Below are 14,033 nucleotides of genomic sequence, written 5' to 3'. Positions count from 1 at the left end.
TTGACCCATGTAAAACTCAGCTCAGTATTTCAAAGGATCGGGGAAAACTAAAAATCAAAATAAAGCTGCAGAACACCTGTTTGTCAAGAATATCTGTCTTGGCTAAAAAGATAACTTATAAAAGCAAAGCCCTTGTTTCAGATGGCCTCAAAAAACACACTGAAAGTAGCAGAATTCAATAAACAGCATTTTATCCCAGATAAGAAGATCTAAAAATAATTTCATGGATTTGGAGTAGATACAATATATTAATACTTGGGCATAAATGATCATTAAATATTTTTACCTTCTCATTTTCCCTTGGACTCAGTTTTTCTTTCCCCCAACTTTTATTTTAGGTTCAGGGGGTACACATGCAGATTTGTTACATTGATAAATTGCATGTCACAGGTGTTTGGCATACAGATTATTTCATCACTCAGGTAATGAGCACAGTACCCAACAGGTAATTTTTCGATCCTCACCCTCCTTGCAACCTCCACCCTCAAAAGTGGCCCGTTGTCTATTGTTCCCTTTTTATGTCTATGTGTACTTAATGTATAACTCCCACTTATAAAAGAGAACACGCAGTATTTGGTTTTCTGTTCCTGCATTAATTATCTTAGGATAATGGCCTTCAGCTCCATCCATGTTGCTGCGAAGAACATGATTTCATTCTTTCTTATGGCTGTGTAGTATTGAATGGTGCATATGTACCACATTTTCTTTATCCAGTTCACTGCTGATGGGCATCTAGGTTGATTCCATGTCTTTGCTATTGTGAATAGTTCTGCGATGAACGTGTGTGTGTGTGTGTGTGTGTGTGTGTGTGTGTGTGTCTTTATATTCCCTTGGGTATATACCCAGTAATGGGACTGCTGGGTCAAATGGTAGTTCTACTTTAAGTTATTTGAGAAATATACAAACTGCGTTCAGTGGCTGAACCAATATACATTCCCACCAGCAATGTATATGCATTCACTTTTCTCTGCAATCTCGCCAGCATCGGATATTTTTCGACTTTTTGATAGTAGCCATTCTGACTGATGTGAGATGGTATCTCACTGTGGTTTTGATTTACATTTCTCTAATGATTGATTTACATTTCTCTTATGTTGAGCACTTTTTCATATGCTTATTGGCCATGTCTACGTCTTCTTTTGAAAGTGTCTGTTTATGTCCTTTGCCCACTTCTTAATGGGGTTGTTTTTTGCTTGTTAATTTAGTTTCTTGTAGATTCTGGAGATTAGACCTTTGTTGGATACACTGTTTGCAAATATTCTCTCCCATTTTGTAGGTTGTCCTATTACTCTATTGATAGTTTCTTTTGCTGTACAGAAGCTCTTTAGTTGATTTTTATTTATTGATTTTTGAGCTCTGTTGCCCAGGCTGGAGTGCAGTGGCACAATCTCAGCTCACTGCCCCTGCCGCCTCCTGGGTTCAAGCAATTCTCCTGCCTCAGCCTCCCAAGTAACTGGGATTACAAGCATGCACCACCATGCCTGGCTAATTTATGTATTTTTAGTAGAGATGGGGTTTCACCATATTGGCCAGGCTGGTCTTGAACTCCTGATCTCAAGTGATCCACTCCTCAGCCTCCCAAAGTGCTGGGATTACAGGCGTGAGCCACCATGCCCGGCCTCTTTAATTAGATCCCATTTGTCAATTTTTGTTTCCGTTGCGATTGCTTTTGGAGTCTTCATCATGAAATCTTTGACAAGGCCTATGTCCAGAACCATATTTCCTAGGTTTTCTTCTAGGGTTTTTATAATTTGAGCCTGTACATTTAAGTCTTTCATCCGTCTTGTGTTGGGTTTTGTATACACTGAAAGGAAAGGATCCAGTTTCAATCTTCTGCATATGGCTAGCCAGTTATCCTACCACCATTTATTGAATAGGCAGTCCTTTCCCCACTGTTTGTTTTTGTTAAAGACCAGATGGTTGCAGAGGTGCAGCTTTTTTCTGGGTTCTCTAACCTAATCCATCGGTCTATGTGTCTGTTTTTATACCAGTATCATGCTGTTTTGGTTACTGTAGCCTTGTAGTACAGTTTGAAATCAGGTAGCGTGATGCCTCTGGCTTTGTTCTTTTTGCTTAGGACTGCTTTGGCTATTTAGGCTCTTTTTCAGTTGCATGTGAACTTTAGAATAGTTTTTTCTAATTGTGTGAAAAATGTCACTGATAGTTTGATAGAAATAGCATTAAATCTGTAAATTGCTTTGAGCAGTATGGCCATTTTAACACTATCGATTCTTCCTATCCATGAGCATGGAATGTTTTTCCATTTGTTTGTGTTATCTCTGATTTCTTTCAGCAGTGTTTTGTAACTCATTGTAGAGATCTTTCACCTCCCCAGCTTGCTGTATTCCCAGGTACTTTATATTCTTTTTTTGGCTATCGTGAATGAGACTGCATTCTTGATTTGGCTCTCAGCTTGGATATTACTGGGGTATAGAAATGCTGCTGACTTTTGTACATTGATTTTGTATCCTAAAACTTTGCTGAAGTTGTTTATCAGATCTAGGAGTCTTGGGCAGAGACTATGAGTTTTCCAGGTATAGAATCATATTGTCTGTGAAGAGAGGTAATTTGACTTCCTCTCTTCCTATTTGGATGCCTTTTATTTCTTTCTCTTGCCTGACTACTATGGCTACAACTTCCAGCACTATGTTGAATATGAGTGGTGAGAGGGACATGCTTGTCTTGTTCTGGTTCTCAAAGGGAATGAACTTCCAGCTCTTGCCCATTCATTACGACGTTGGCTGTGGACTTGCTATAGATGGTTCTTATTATTTTGAGGTATGTTCCTTTGATGCCTAATTTGTTTTGAGGTGGACTCCGTTCTTTTATGAAGTAAAAACATATAAAACGCAGAAATTACTCAGAAGCAGACATAAACATGCTTCGGCCAAATGTGCAAATAAAAATTAGTAACATATAAAGTAAATAGCATATGACTAAGTGTTAGGTTTTAATAACAATAAGAAATTACAGTAAATCTGGCACTATGGAAATATATATTTACCATAATGTGAAAAAAAAAAAAACAAGAATTCCCAAGTGCTTAAGTCGTAGCCAGAGCAATCAGGCAAAAGAAAAAATAAAAGGCATCCAAATATGAAGAGAGGAAGTCAAACTGTATCTCACACAGATGATATAATTCTACACCTAGAAAACCCATAGTCTCTCCCCAAAGGCTCCTGAATATAAGAGCTCTCTTTTAATATAAAATAATATCCTGGTCACCCAAAACCATCAAAGTTGTCCTTTCAGTTTCTGTGTATTGAGAAAATACATGATGGAAAAAGGCTGCTAAGAATTTAGTGAAGATTTAAAATGAACTTGGAGTTTATTAGTCAGAAGTATAGCTATAAAAATTTGAAGAGCTGTACAAAGATCTATGAAATAAATTATTTATTTGGTCTACAGAAAATGCTTGCTTCAAGTATGGATTTGCAGATGCTTTGCAAAATGCCATAAGGCTACTACCCCATCACCCACACCCCAGGGTCCACAATATACAGACTGAGAACCACTGACTTAAACCAATACTTCGAGAAGAGTATTATAGGAAGCCATGTTCTACATCCTCTGAGTTTAAAATTATGATTAAAAGACCCCTCCCCAAAATTAAACACTGTTCAGGGAACTTTGGGACTATTTTAAAGAACAGAAGAGGTGTAAACATAATGAATTAGGCAACTTACAAGAAAGAATCCTGTTTCTAGCTATAGTTACAGTTTAAAGCCCTGGCAGATAACAAGTACAGAGGGCTTTGTAATATTTCTTAAACTAATTAAGAAAAATAATCCAAATCTGTACTACCAATTGTGTAATTACCACTGTCTCCTTGCTGAGAGGACTGCATCACACAAAGAAGGAGATGGAAGACTACCAAGGCAAGGCCAAATGTGGCTTGAGTCCTACCAAGCCACTGCTGCTTCCTTTTTTTCCCATATTGTACATCAAGCCTTTTCATCCCAGAGTACCCAACTATCCTCAAATTACCTAGCATCTAAATCAGGGATACTCTAAATATTCTAGGCATGTTTAGGTTCAACACAGAATGAGGGGAAACAACTAAATTTCTATGACATATGTTCAAGTGAAAGAACAAAAAACTCTCATGGTGACTTGGTAAATGCTGACCAGGCCACAAACTACAATGCAAAGAATTGTTTGGGGCCTTAAATAGCAGCTGAACATAGTTACTACTGTTCCTAGTGTGGAAACAGTTAAAAAGGACATTCCAAAGGCTGTTTATCCATTTCAGCATGCTCAAAATCCCCTCTGGCATTACATGCAAATCCCCCTTAATGGAACACGGCTGGATTCAAGGTCATATATTTTTTTTGACTATGTGTAACTCACTGATTTTGATAGTTCTTTCTTTTAAACTTTCTTCAAAGATTTTAAACTATGTATCAAACATTTATTGAATGCCTACTTTGTCTGAAATAGCATAGGTGTGTGACTTTGGGCAAATAATCTGTACTTAGCATTCTCATCTATAAAATGGAGATATCACAGCCCATCACCATAAATCATAGAAACATACTGAAGTTTCAAATAATGTGTAAATATTATTTGAAATAAGATAATGCACTTAAGCACTTAGAAGAGTGTCTGGCACATAGTAAGAACTTAAATGCAATTATTACCATTATTAATCCCCTTTTCTATATAATAATAGCTTCCAGATGGGCACTTCATGAGTTATTAATTTATTAGTTATCACAGTGACTGTTATTTAGCTGTTTATATGAATTTAATTCCCCAATTAAAGTGTAGAAATCTTGAGAGCAAGGAATGCATCTGTCATTTTTTTTAAGGCAATACAGTATAGTGATTCTTTACATAGACTCCGAGCTAGGCCACCTGGGCTCAAGTTCTGGCTCCACTTCTTATTAGCAGAGTGATCTGGGCAACGTATTTTATCTCTGTCTCCCATTTCAATAATTTTCGCCATCATCTACCCAAAAAACCCCAAGATAGAAAAACAGAAGTCATCCTAGACACCTTCCTCTCTATCCTTCAGCCTCCTTCTACACAATCCAATTACCAATCTCTACGATTCTACACTTTTAACATCTCTACTCTTCATTCTGGTTCTCCACTTTCATTGATATTCCAGGCTTTCACTATCTCTCATCTACACTACTCAAAAACAGTCTTAAAGGACATGGAGGACTGAGAAGTAAAAGTAGGCATGAGTTGTTGCTGGTTGGTAGAAAATGGTGAGCCAAAAAACTAGGAAAAGCAAGAGAATTCAAAGGACAATGCCAGATTAGTTGAGCTAGAATAAGGGATTTATAGAAAAGAGTAATATTATAAAGTTTGAAAACTAAACTAGAAGGCCAGGCTTGGTGGCTCATGCCCTAATCCCAGAGCTTTGGGAGATCAAGGTGGGTAGATCCCTTGAGCCCAAGAGTTTGAGACCAGACTGAGCAATATAGTGAGATCCTGTCTCTATTAAAAACAAACAAACAACAACAAAAAACAACCTAAAAACTAAACTAGAGCCAAACTGTGAAGAGTTTTACATTCCAAGCTAGAGAATCTCAGTCTTAAACCTGTGGAAATTACCTCTTCTTTTTCAATGGTAAAATATTTACCACTAGTATTAACATGATTAACTGTATAACGTCTTGCCTATACTTCCCTTCTTCCTCCCCATTCTCAAATAAATGAAAAACATACTTTAAATCTGTATGTTATTATAATAATACCACCTATTTAGATTGTACTATAAAAATAGACAAGGCGCCAGGCCAGGTGGCTCACACCTGTAATCCCAGCACTTTGGGAGGCCAAGGCAGGCAAGCACGAGGTCAAGAGACCAAGACCATCCTGGCCAACATGGTGAAACCCTGTCTCTACTAAAAATATAAAAATTAGCTGGGCATGGTGGCACGTGCCTGTAGTCCCAGCTACTCTGGAGGCTCAGGCCGGAGAATGAACCCAGGAGGCAGAAGTTGCAGTGAGCCAAGATCACACCACTGCACTCCAGCCCGGCAACACAGCAAGACTCTGTCTCAAATAAAAGAAAAAAAACAGACAAGGTGCAGTTCCTCATATTAGCACATGCTCACAAAAAAAATAAGTATAGTCTTCAGATGACAGCAAAGTATTGAAGTTTCAAATAATGTGTAATTCAGGTTTCTGGAACTGATGAACTGCTCAGAAAAGAATAGTTTGTCTTCTTATTATAGGTAAGATCTTCCATCACTCAAACATAGTCAATGATCTACTAAGGGCAAATTCTTAGGAATACCCCTGCTTTATACACTAGTCATATTAATGTCAGACTTTTTGTATAGACGTATTTTAATAGCTTATGGGAACTACAATGAGGTTCTTCATTAGTTTAAATTCTTAGCCTTTGGGAAGGCACAGATCCTTATGAGATCCTAATGAAAGTTTTGGGGACTATCCCTAGAATAATCCACATATGAACATACATTAAATCCTGCATTTTATTTCAAGGAGTTCATGAACGCTTAATACACATTTATAAATCACAAGAATACCTATTCTATAGCATTGCTACTTTTCAGATGGAAAAGGCAGCAGTTCTGACTTTGTACTGAGAGGGCAGGCATTTCAAACTGGTTTTTGTTTGTTTGTTTGTCTGTTTATTTTTGGTGGGACTGATGGATGAATTTTCACTGATCCATCCATTCTCTCATCTAGGTCTTCTTTTTATCAATGTCATATTGTCTATGACCATGTAATAGAACAAAGCTAAAAGAGTATCTGGAAATTAAATTTATCAAATTTATCCTCATTAAAACTATGCTCCAAAAAGTGAGCTAACTATTCACAATTGGAGATACAGTACAAATGTAACATTGGTGTTTATTTACAACCCATACCCCATTATCGCCTAGTCATATCTGGTGCCAACAAACTAAATCCAGAGAGAAGAATGCTGCAAAAGTTTTCTTGTACCCAATGTATACAGATACCTGTATGAGTACAATGATAACTAATCTACCTAAGAGATCTCCATATGGAAATGACTCCCATATCTGAATAGTACCAAATCCTCAGACTTGAACTTCTTTCAATAATGACCTAAACCTCTCACAGAATCACAAGTGTATGAGGCCATCTGGTGGATAAAATACGAAACACACAAATTCTTAGCTAGTTGAAAGCAGAGTTCAGGTCTCCTCACGACCAGGTCAATATACTGTTTACTAAACCATGCAGCCTCCTCAGAGATTAAGGGCTTGATTCTATTGCTATAACACACCTGAAATGGACCCTATTATTTTAAATATTCCTTAAAAACAAAAAAAGTTCACAGCCACAAAAATCTGGCTGACCTGAACTCTGCCTTCAACTAGCTTAAAATTTGTGTTTCTGTATTTTATCCACCAGAATAAAATGGCACCAAGAAAGTGTCCCAGATTTTCAAAATAACCATCAGATGTAACTGGTCTGGAGAGCTATATCCCTTGTTACGACAGGAACCACACATTAGTCATCTCTGCAACGTCCTCATAACCAAAGACATTCCTGACAAACAGCACGTGCTCAGAAATTATAACCTGAATTAAAACAAATCATATGACACAACCCTTACTGCCCTCCAAATAAATTTACACAGCCTTAAATTCTGCTCAGGTACCTTTGGTGGGTGCAGGTTGTAAACTGATAATTGGTTGCTGCTTTGCCAGTGGCATAAGTGTTGGTACTGTCTGAATAATGATGGTTTTTGCTGGAACACTGGAGTTTGTTTGAGTCTTGGGTGCTGCTGGAAGCAATAAAGGCTTGGGCTGAATTGAAGGTTTTGAATTCACCTGAATTTTTTTCTTTGGAGTCAGTCCATTTTCTGGAGAAAAACCAGACAAACCACAAGTCAATGTGAAAGCAATTAAGCAAGCCCCAAAAAACAGATTCTATCACACACCTTTCTCTACACATTATCTTAACTTCGAGTAACAATCTTTAACTGGAGTTTAAGCATAGCTACAGTACATATACCTAAATGAACTGAAGAAAAGTACTTAAACTGTTACCTCCTTTTCTAACCAAGCTGCAGTTTTGGGAATGGGACACACTAACTGGTAAAGGAGAATAGCTGAAATCACGGAATAACACCCAGAGATTAATGAGGTAACAAATGTCGTAGCTGAATGGCCCTCCATTCAGTTATCTTTAACTGAAACTTTGCAATCTCTCCTGAAGATGGTGGGGTCTGAGTCTAGATATACCTAATGCTAAATGACGAGTTAATGGGTGCAGCAAACCAACCTGGCACATGGATACATATGTAACAAACCTGCACATTGTGCACATGTACCCCAAAACCTAAAGTATAATAATAAAAAAAAGAAGAAAAAAAAAGTATCTTTCACCTGTAAAGACAGAGACAACCAAAGATTATTTCTCCCCTTTCCTCTCCACGGTAATCACTCACAACAAACAATATAGGTCCACCAATTAAAAAACAGCAAGCCAGCCTAATAAGCATAAATGTAATCCAGCATTTTCTTTTAAGAAATGGAACCTAAGCTCAATCTGAAATAGAAATAACAGAAGTTAGGAGATAGAGTAATACCAGTCTTGTTCCTAGGACCAGTGACAGGCTTATCTTCCTTCAGTGGCTCTGCTGAAGAGGGACTATTAGAGCTTTCACCATATAAGGAAAGGGGAGACATCTGAGAACCAGAAGACAAATCCAACTCCTCCTGTAGCATAATAACAACAAAAATTAATGAGCACAATCCTTAAGCAGCAAATTGCACAGAAAAGGAGGAGACCCATATATAAACAGAAAAACACTTCAAGGTAACTTCAAAGGAAAGGTATATTAGAAACTGTATCTATATATTAAGTAATAAGTGACTATCAGCATGATCCATCTATACCAAAGGAAAAATAACTCAAAATGTAGAGTAAGTCTTTGCCATCCTGTTATATTAAAGATATGAATCATTGATCTGTTTCCACATTTCTTCCTACAAACTACACACACACACACACACAGAGACACGCACACACACATAAAACTTGGTTCGTAGTCATACAAACATTCAGTATCCGTATAAGGTTGCAGTTAAAATGCCAATATCCTTTCTCCACAATCTCTCTTATTTGGTCTTAAAAGAATATCAAAAGCAAAATAATTTTATTTGTATTCTTTTCTATTTTCTATTTTGTAATACTGCCTTTGTTCCAAATGTTGTAAAAGAAAGATGCATGAATGGAGCAGTGCTATTGTTTTTTTTTTTTTTTTGAGACAGCGTCTCACTCTGTTGCCCAAGCTGGAGTGCAGTGACGCAATCTCAGCTCACTGCAACCTCTGCCTCCCCGGTTCAAGCAATTCTCCTGCCTTAGCCTCCGGCCAAGTAGCTACAACCACAGATGTGTGCCACCACGCCTTGCTAAGTTTTTGTATTTTTGGTAGAGAGAGGGTTTCACCATATTGGCTGGGCTGCTCTAGAACTCCTGACCTCATATGGTCCACCCACCTCAGCCTCCCAAAGTGCTGGGATTACAGGCGCGAACCACCCCGCCCAGCCAACAGTGCTATTTTCTTTAATTTAGTAGGTGAATTGATAATGATTGAGATACATAAAGATAACATTCGCATTTTCCCAAAGTCTTTTAATATTCAGTGAATCTGTCTCATTTATTCTCATCTGTTAGAATAAAGAAACAACATAGAAGCAGCAATTCAATTCAGACAGAAAAGATGGCATGCATGATAACGCAATAGACATAATCTCTACTTCATACCATCTTCAAAATAATCTATAAGATTATAATATAAAACAAAATTTAAGAGAATACTTGTTTACTCTCAGGGTGTTGCAGACCCTCTTAAGTCAGAACACCCAGAAGCCACAAAGGAAGAAGAAATAGATTTGAACAAATAATAAGTAAACTATTTAACAATAAAAACTAGACCATAAACAAAGTTAAAAGATACATATTGGTAGAAAATATTTGCGAAAAATAGACAAAGGGCAGTAACAGCCATTTCACTGAAAAGGAAATGTAAATGGTAGCCAAATGCAAATTTAAACTTTTTTTAATCATAAAAAAAATTAAAATGACCTGGAAAGGATATGGGAGAAAGAGATGCTCTCAGTCTCACTGGTGAGAGTGACAAGTGACAATTGCATCTTCATTCATCCTTAACACCTACTCAGCATGTAAGCTGAGCAATATGTAGAGTGTATTAAAATATATTTCCAAGAAACCAAAGAGTACAAGGTAACACAGGAGGAGACTATTATCTTCATGGCCTTTGATGCTTAAAAGGTATTCGATAATATTCGACAAGTTTTCCTCAGTAAAATCCTAGAAAACACATTCCGGTGTGGAGCCAAGATGGCTGAATAGGAACAGCTCCGGTCTACAGCTCCCAGAGTGAGCGACACAGAAGACAGGTGATTTCTGCATTTCCATCTGAGGTATCGGGTTCATCTCACTAGGGAGTGCCAAACAGTGGGTGCAGGACAGTCGGTGCAGTGCACCGTGCGCCAGCCGAAACAGGAAAAGGCATTGCCTCACTCAGGAAGCGCAAGGGGTCAGGGAGTTCCCTTTCCTAGTCAAAGAAAGGGGTGACACACGGCACCTGGAAAATCGGGTCAATCCCACCCTAATACTGCGCTTTTCCAACGGGCTTGGAAAACGGCACACCAGGAGACTGTGTCACGCACCTGGCTCGGAGGGTCCTACGCCCACGGAGTCTCGCTGATTGCTAGCACAGCAGTCTGAGATCAAACAGCAAGGTGGCAGCGAGGCTGGGGGAGGGGCGCCTGCCATTGCCCAGGCTTGCTTAAGTAAACAAAGCCCCCAGGAAGCCTGAACTGGGTGGAGCCCACCACAGCTCAAGGAGGCCTGCCTGCCTCTGTAGGCTCCACCTCTGGGGGCAGGGCACAGACAAACAAAAACTCAGCAGGAACCTCTGCAGACTTAAATGTCCCTGTCTGACAGCTTTGAAGAGAGTAGTGGTTCTCCCAGCAGGCAGCTGGAGATCTGAGAACAGGCAGACTGCCTCCTAAAGTGGGACCCTGACCCCCAAGCAGCCTAACTGGGAGGCACCCCCCAGTAGGGACAGACTGACACCTCACTCGGCCAGGTACTCCTCTGAGACAAAACTTCCAGAGGAACTATCAGACAGCTGAATTTGTGGTCTCACGAAAATCCACTGTTCTGCAGCCACCGCTGCTGACACCCAGCCAAACAGGGTCTGGAGTGGACCTCTAGCAAACTCCAACAGACCTGCAGCTGAGGGTCCTGTCTGGTAGAAGGAAAACTAACAAACAGAAAGGACACCCACACCAAAAACCCATCTGTACATCACCATCATCAAAGACCAAAAGTAGAAAAAACTACAAAGATGGGGAGAAAACAGAGCAGAAAAACTGGAAACTCTAAAAAGCAGAGCGCCTCTCCTCCTCCAAAGGAACACAGTTCCTCACCAGCAACGGAACAAAGCTGGAAAGAGAATGACTTTGACGAGTTGAGAGAAGAAGACTTCAGATGATCAAACTACTCCGAGCTACGGGAGGAAATTCAAACCAATGGCAAAGAAGTTAAAAGCTTTGAAAAAAAAAATTAGACAAATGTTTAACTAAAATAACCAATGCAGAGAAGTGCTTAAAGGAGCTGATGGAGTTGAAAGCCAAGTTTCCAGAACTACATGAAGACTGCAGAAGCCTCAGTAGCTGACGCGATCAACTAGAAGAGAGGGTATCAGTGATGGAAGATGAAATGAATGAAATGAAGTGAGAAGGGAAGTTTAGAGAAAAAAGAATAAAAAGAAATGAACAAAGCCTCCAAGAAATATGGGACTATGTGAAAAGACCAAACCTACATCTGATTGGTGTACCTGAAAGTGACAGGGAGAATGGAACCAAGTTGGAAAACACTCTGCAAGATATTATCCAGGAGAACTTCCCCAATCTAGCAAGGCAGGCCAACATTCAGATTCAGGAAATACAGAGAACACCACAAAAATACTGCTCGAGAAGAGCAACTCCAAGACACACAATTGTCAGATTCACCAAAGCTGAAATGAAGGAAAAAATGTTAAGGGCAGCCAAAGAGAAAGGTCGGGTTACCCACAAAGGGAAGCCCATCAGACTAACAGCTGATCTCTCGGCAGAAACTCTACAAGCCAGAAGAGAGTGGGGGCCAATATTCAACATTCTTAAAGAAGAATTTTCAACCCAGAATTTCATATCCAGCCAAACTAAGCTTCATAAGTGAAGGAGAAATAAAATACTTTACAGACAAGCAAATGTTGAGTGATTTTGTCACCACCAGGCCTGCCCTAAAAGAGCTCCTGAAGGAAGCACTAAACATGGAAAGGAACAACTGGTACCAGCCACTGCAAAAACATGCCAAATTGTAAAGACCATCAAGGCTAGGAAGAAACTGCATCAACTAACAAGCAAAATAACCAGCTAACATCATAATGAGAGGATCAAATTCACACATAACAATATTAACTTTAAATGTAAATGGGCTAAATGCTCCAATTAAAAGACAGACTGGCAAATTGGATAAGGAGTCAAGACCCATCAGTGTGCTGTATTCAGGAAACCCATCTCACGTGCAGAGACACACCTAGACTCAAAATAAAGGGATGGAGGAAGATCTACCAAGCAAATGGAAAACAAAAAAAGGCAGGGGTTGCAATCCTAGTCTCTGATAAAATAGACTTTAAATCAACAAAGATCAAAAGAGACAAAGAAGGCCATTACATAACGGTAAAGGGATCAATTCAACAAGAAGAGCTAACTATCCTAAATATATATGCACCCAATACAGGAGCACCCAGATTCATAAAGCAAGTCCTGAGTGACCTACAAAGAGACTTAGACTCCCACATAATAATAATGGGAGATTTTAACACCCCACTGTCAACATTAGACAGATCAACGAGACAGAAAGTTAACAAGGATATCCAGGAATTGAACTCAGCTCTGCACCAAGCAGACCTAATAGACATCTACAGAACTCTCCACCCCAAATCAACAGAATATATATTTTTTTCAGCACCACACCACACCTATTCCAAAATTGACCACATAGTTGGAAGTAAAGCTCTCCTCAGCAAATGTAAAAGAACAGAAATTATAACAAACTGTCTCTCAGACCACAGTGCAATCAAACTGGACCTCAGGATTAAGAAACTCACTCAAAACCACTCAACTACATGGAAACTGAACAACCTGCTCCTGAATGACTACTGCGTACATAATGAAAAGAAGGCAGAAATAAAGATGTTCTTTGAAACCAACAAGAATAAAGACACAACATACCAGAATCTCTGGGACACATTCAAAGCAGTGTATAGAGGGAAATTTATAGCACTAAATGCCCACAAGAGAAAGCAGGAAAGATCCAAAATTGACACCCTAACATCACAATTAAAAGAACTAGAAAAGCAAGAGCAAACACATTCAAAAGCTAGCAGAAGGCTAGAAATAACTAAAATCAAAGCAGAACTGAAGGAAATAGAGACACAAAAAACCCTTCAAAAAATTAATGAATCCAGGAGCTGGTTTTTTGAAAAGATCAATAAAATTGATAGACCGCTAGCAAGACTAATAAAGAGGAAAAGAGAGAAGAATCAAATAGATGCAATAAAAAATGAAAAAGGGGATATCACCACCAATCCCACAGAAATACAATCTACCATCAGAGAATACTACAAACACCTCTATGCAAATAAACTAGAAGATCTAGAAGAAATGGATAAATTCCTCGACAAATACACCCTTCCAAGACTAAACCAGGAAGAAGTTGAATCTCTGAATAGACCAATAACAGGCTCTGAAATTGTGGCAATAATCAATAGCTTACCAACCAAAAAGAGTCCAGGACCTGATGGATTCACAGCCGAATTCTACCACAGGTACAAGGAGGAACTGGTACTATTCCTTCTGAAACTATTCCAATTGATAGAAAAAGAGGGAATCCTCCCTAACACATTTTATGAGGCCAGCATCGTCCTGATACCAAAGCCTGGCAGAGACATAACCAAAAAAGAGAATTTCAGACCAATATCCTTGATGAACATT

The 14,033-nt window shown here is 38.9% G+C and overlaps 1 protein-coding gene across 5 annotated transcripts in view; it reads right to left on the bottom strand.

Annotated features, from left to right (window-relative positions):
* The window catches only part of ATF6 (activating transcription factor 6), a 210,504-nt gene that overhangs the window by 167,942 nt on the left and 28,529 nt on the right, over positions 1 to 14,033 (bottom strand). For all 5 annotated transcript variants that reach the window (XM_063627165.1, XM_063627167.1, XM_063627169.1 and 2 more), the window contains 2 exons: positions 8,549 to 8,678; positions 7,616 to 7,819 (listed from right to left, as the gene is read on the bottom strand). In XM_063627165.1, coding sequence (XP_063483235.1) covers positions 7,616 to 7,819; positions 8,549 to 8,678 — 334 coding nt within the window. The remainder of the gene's footprint in view (positions 1 to 7,615; positions 7,820 to 8,548; positions 8,679 to 14,033) is intronic.

Source organism: Symphalangus syndactylus, chromosome 12 (assembly GCF_028878055.3).
Source record: "Symphalangus syndactylus isolate Jambi chromosome 12, NHGRI_mSymSyn1-v2.1_pri, whole genome shotgun sequence".
Taxonomy (NCBI): Eukaryota; Metazoa; Chordata; class Mammalia; order Primates; family Hylobatidae; genus Symphalangus; species Symphalangus syndactylus.
The sequence above is the reverse complement of the archived record's forward strand: the minus strand, read 5'-3'. Positions and strand labels throughout refer to the sequence as shown.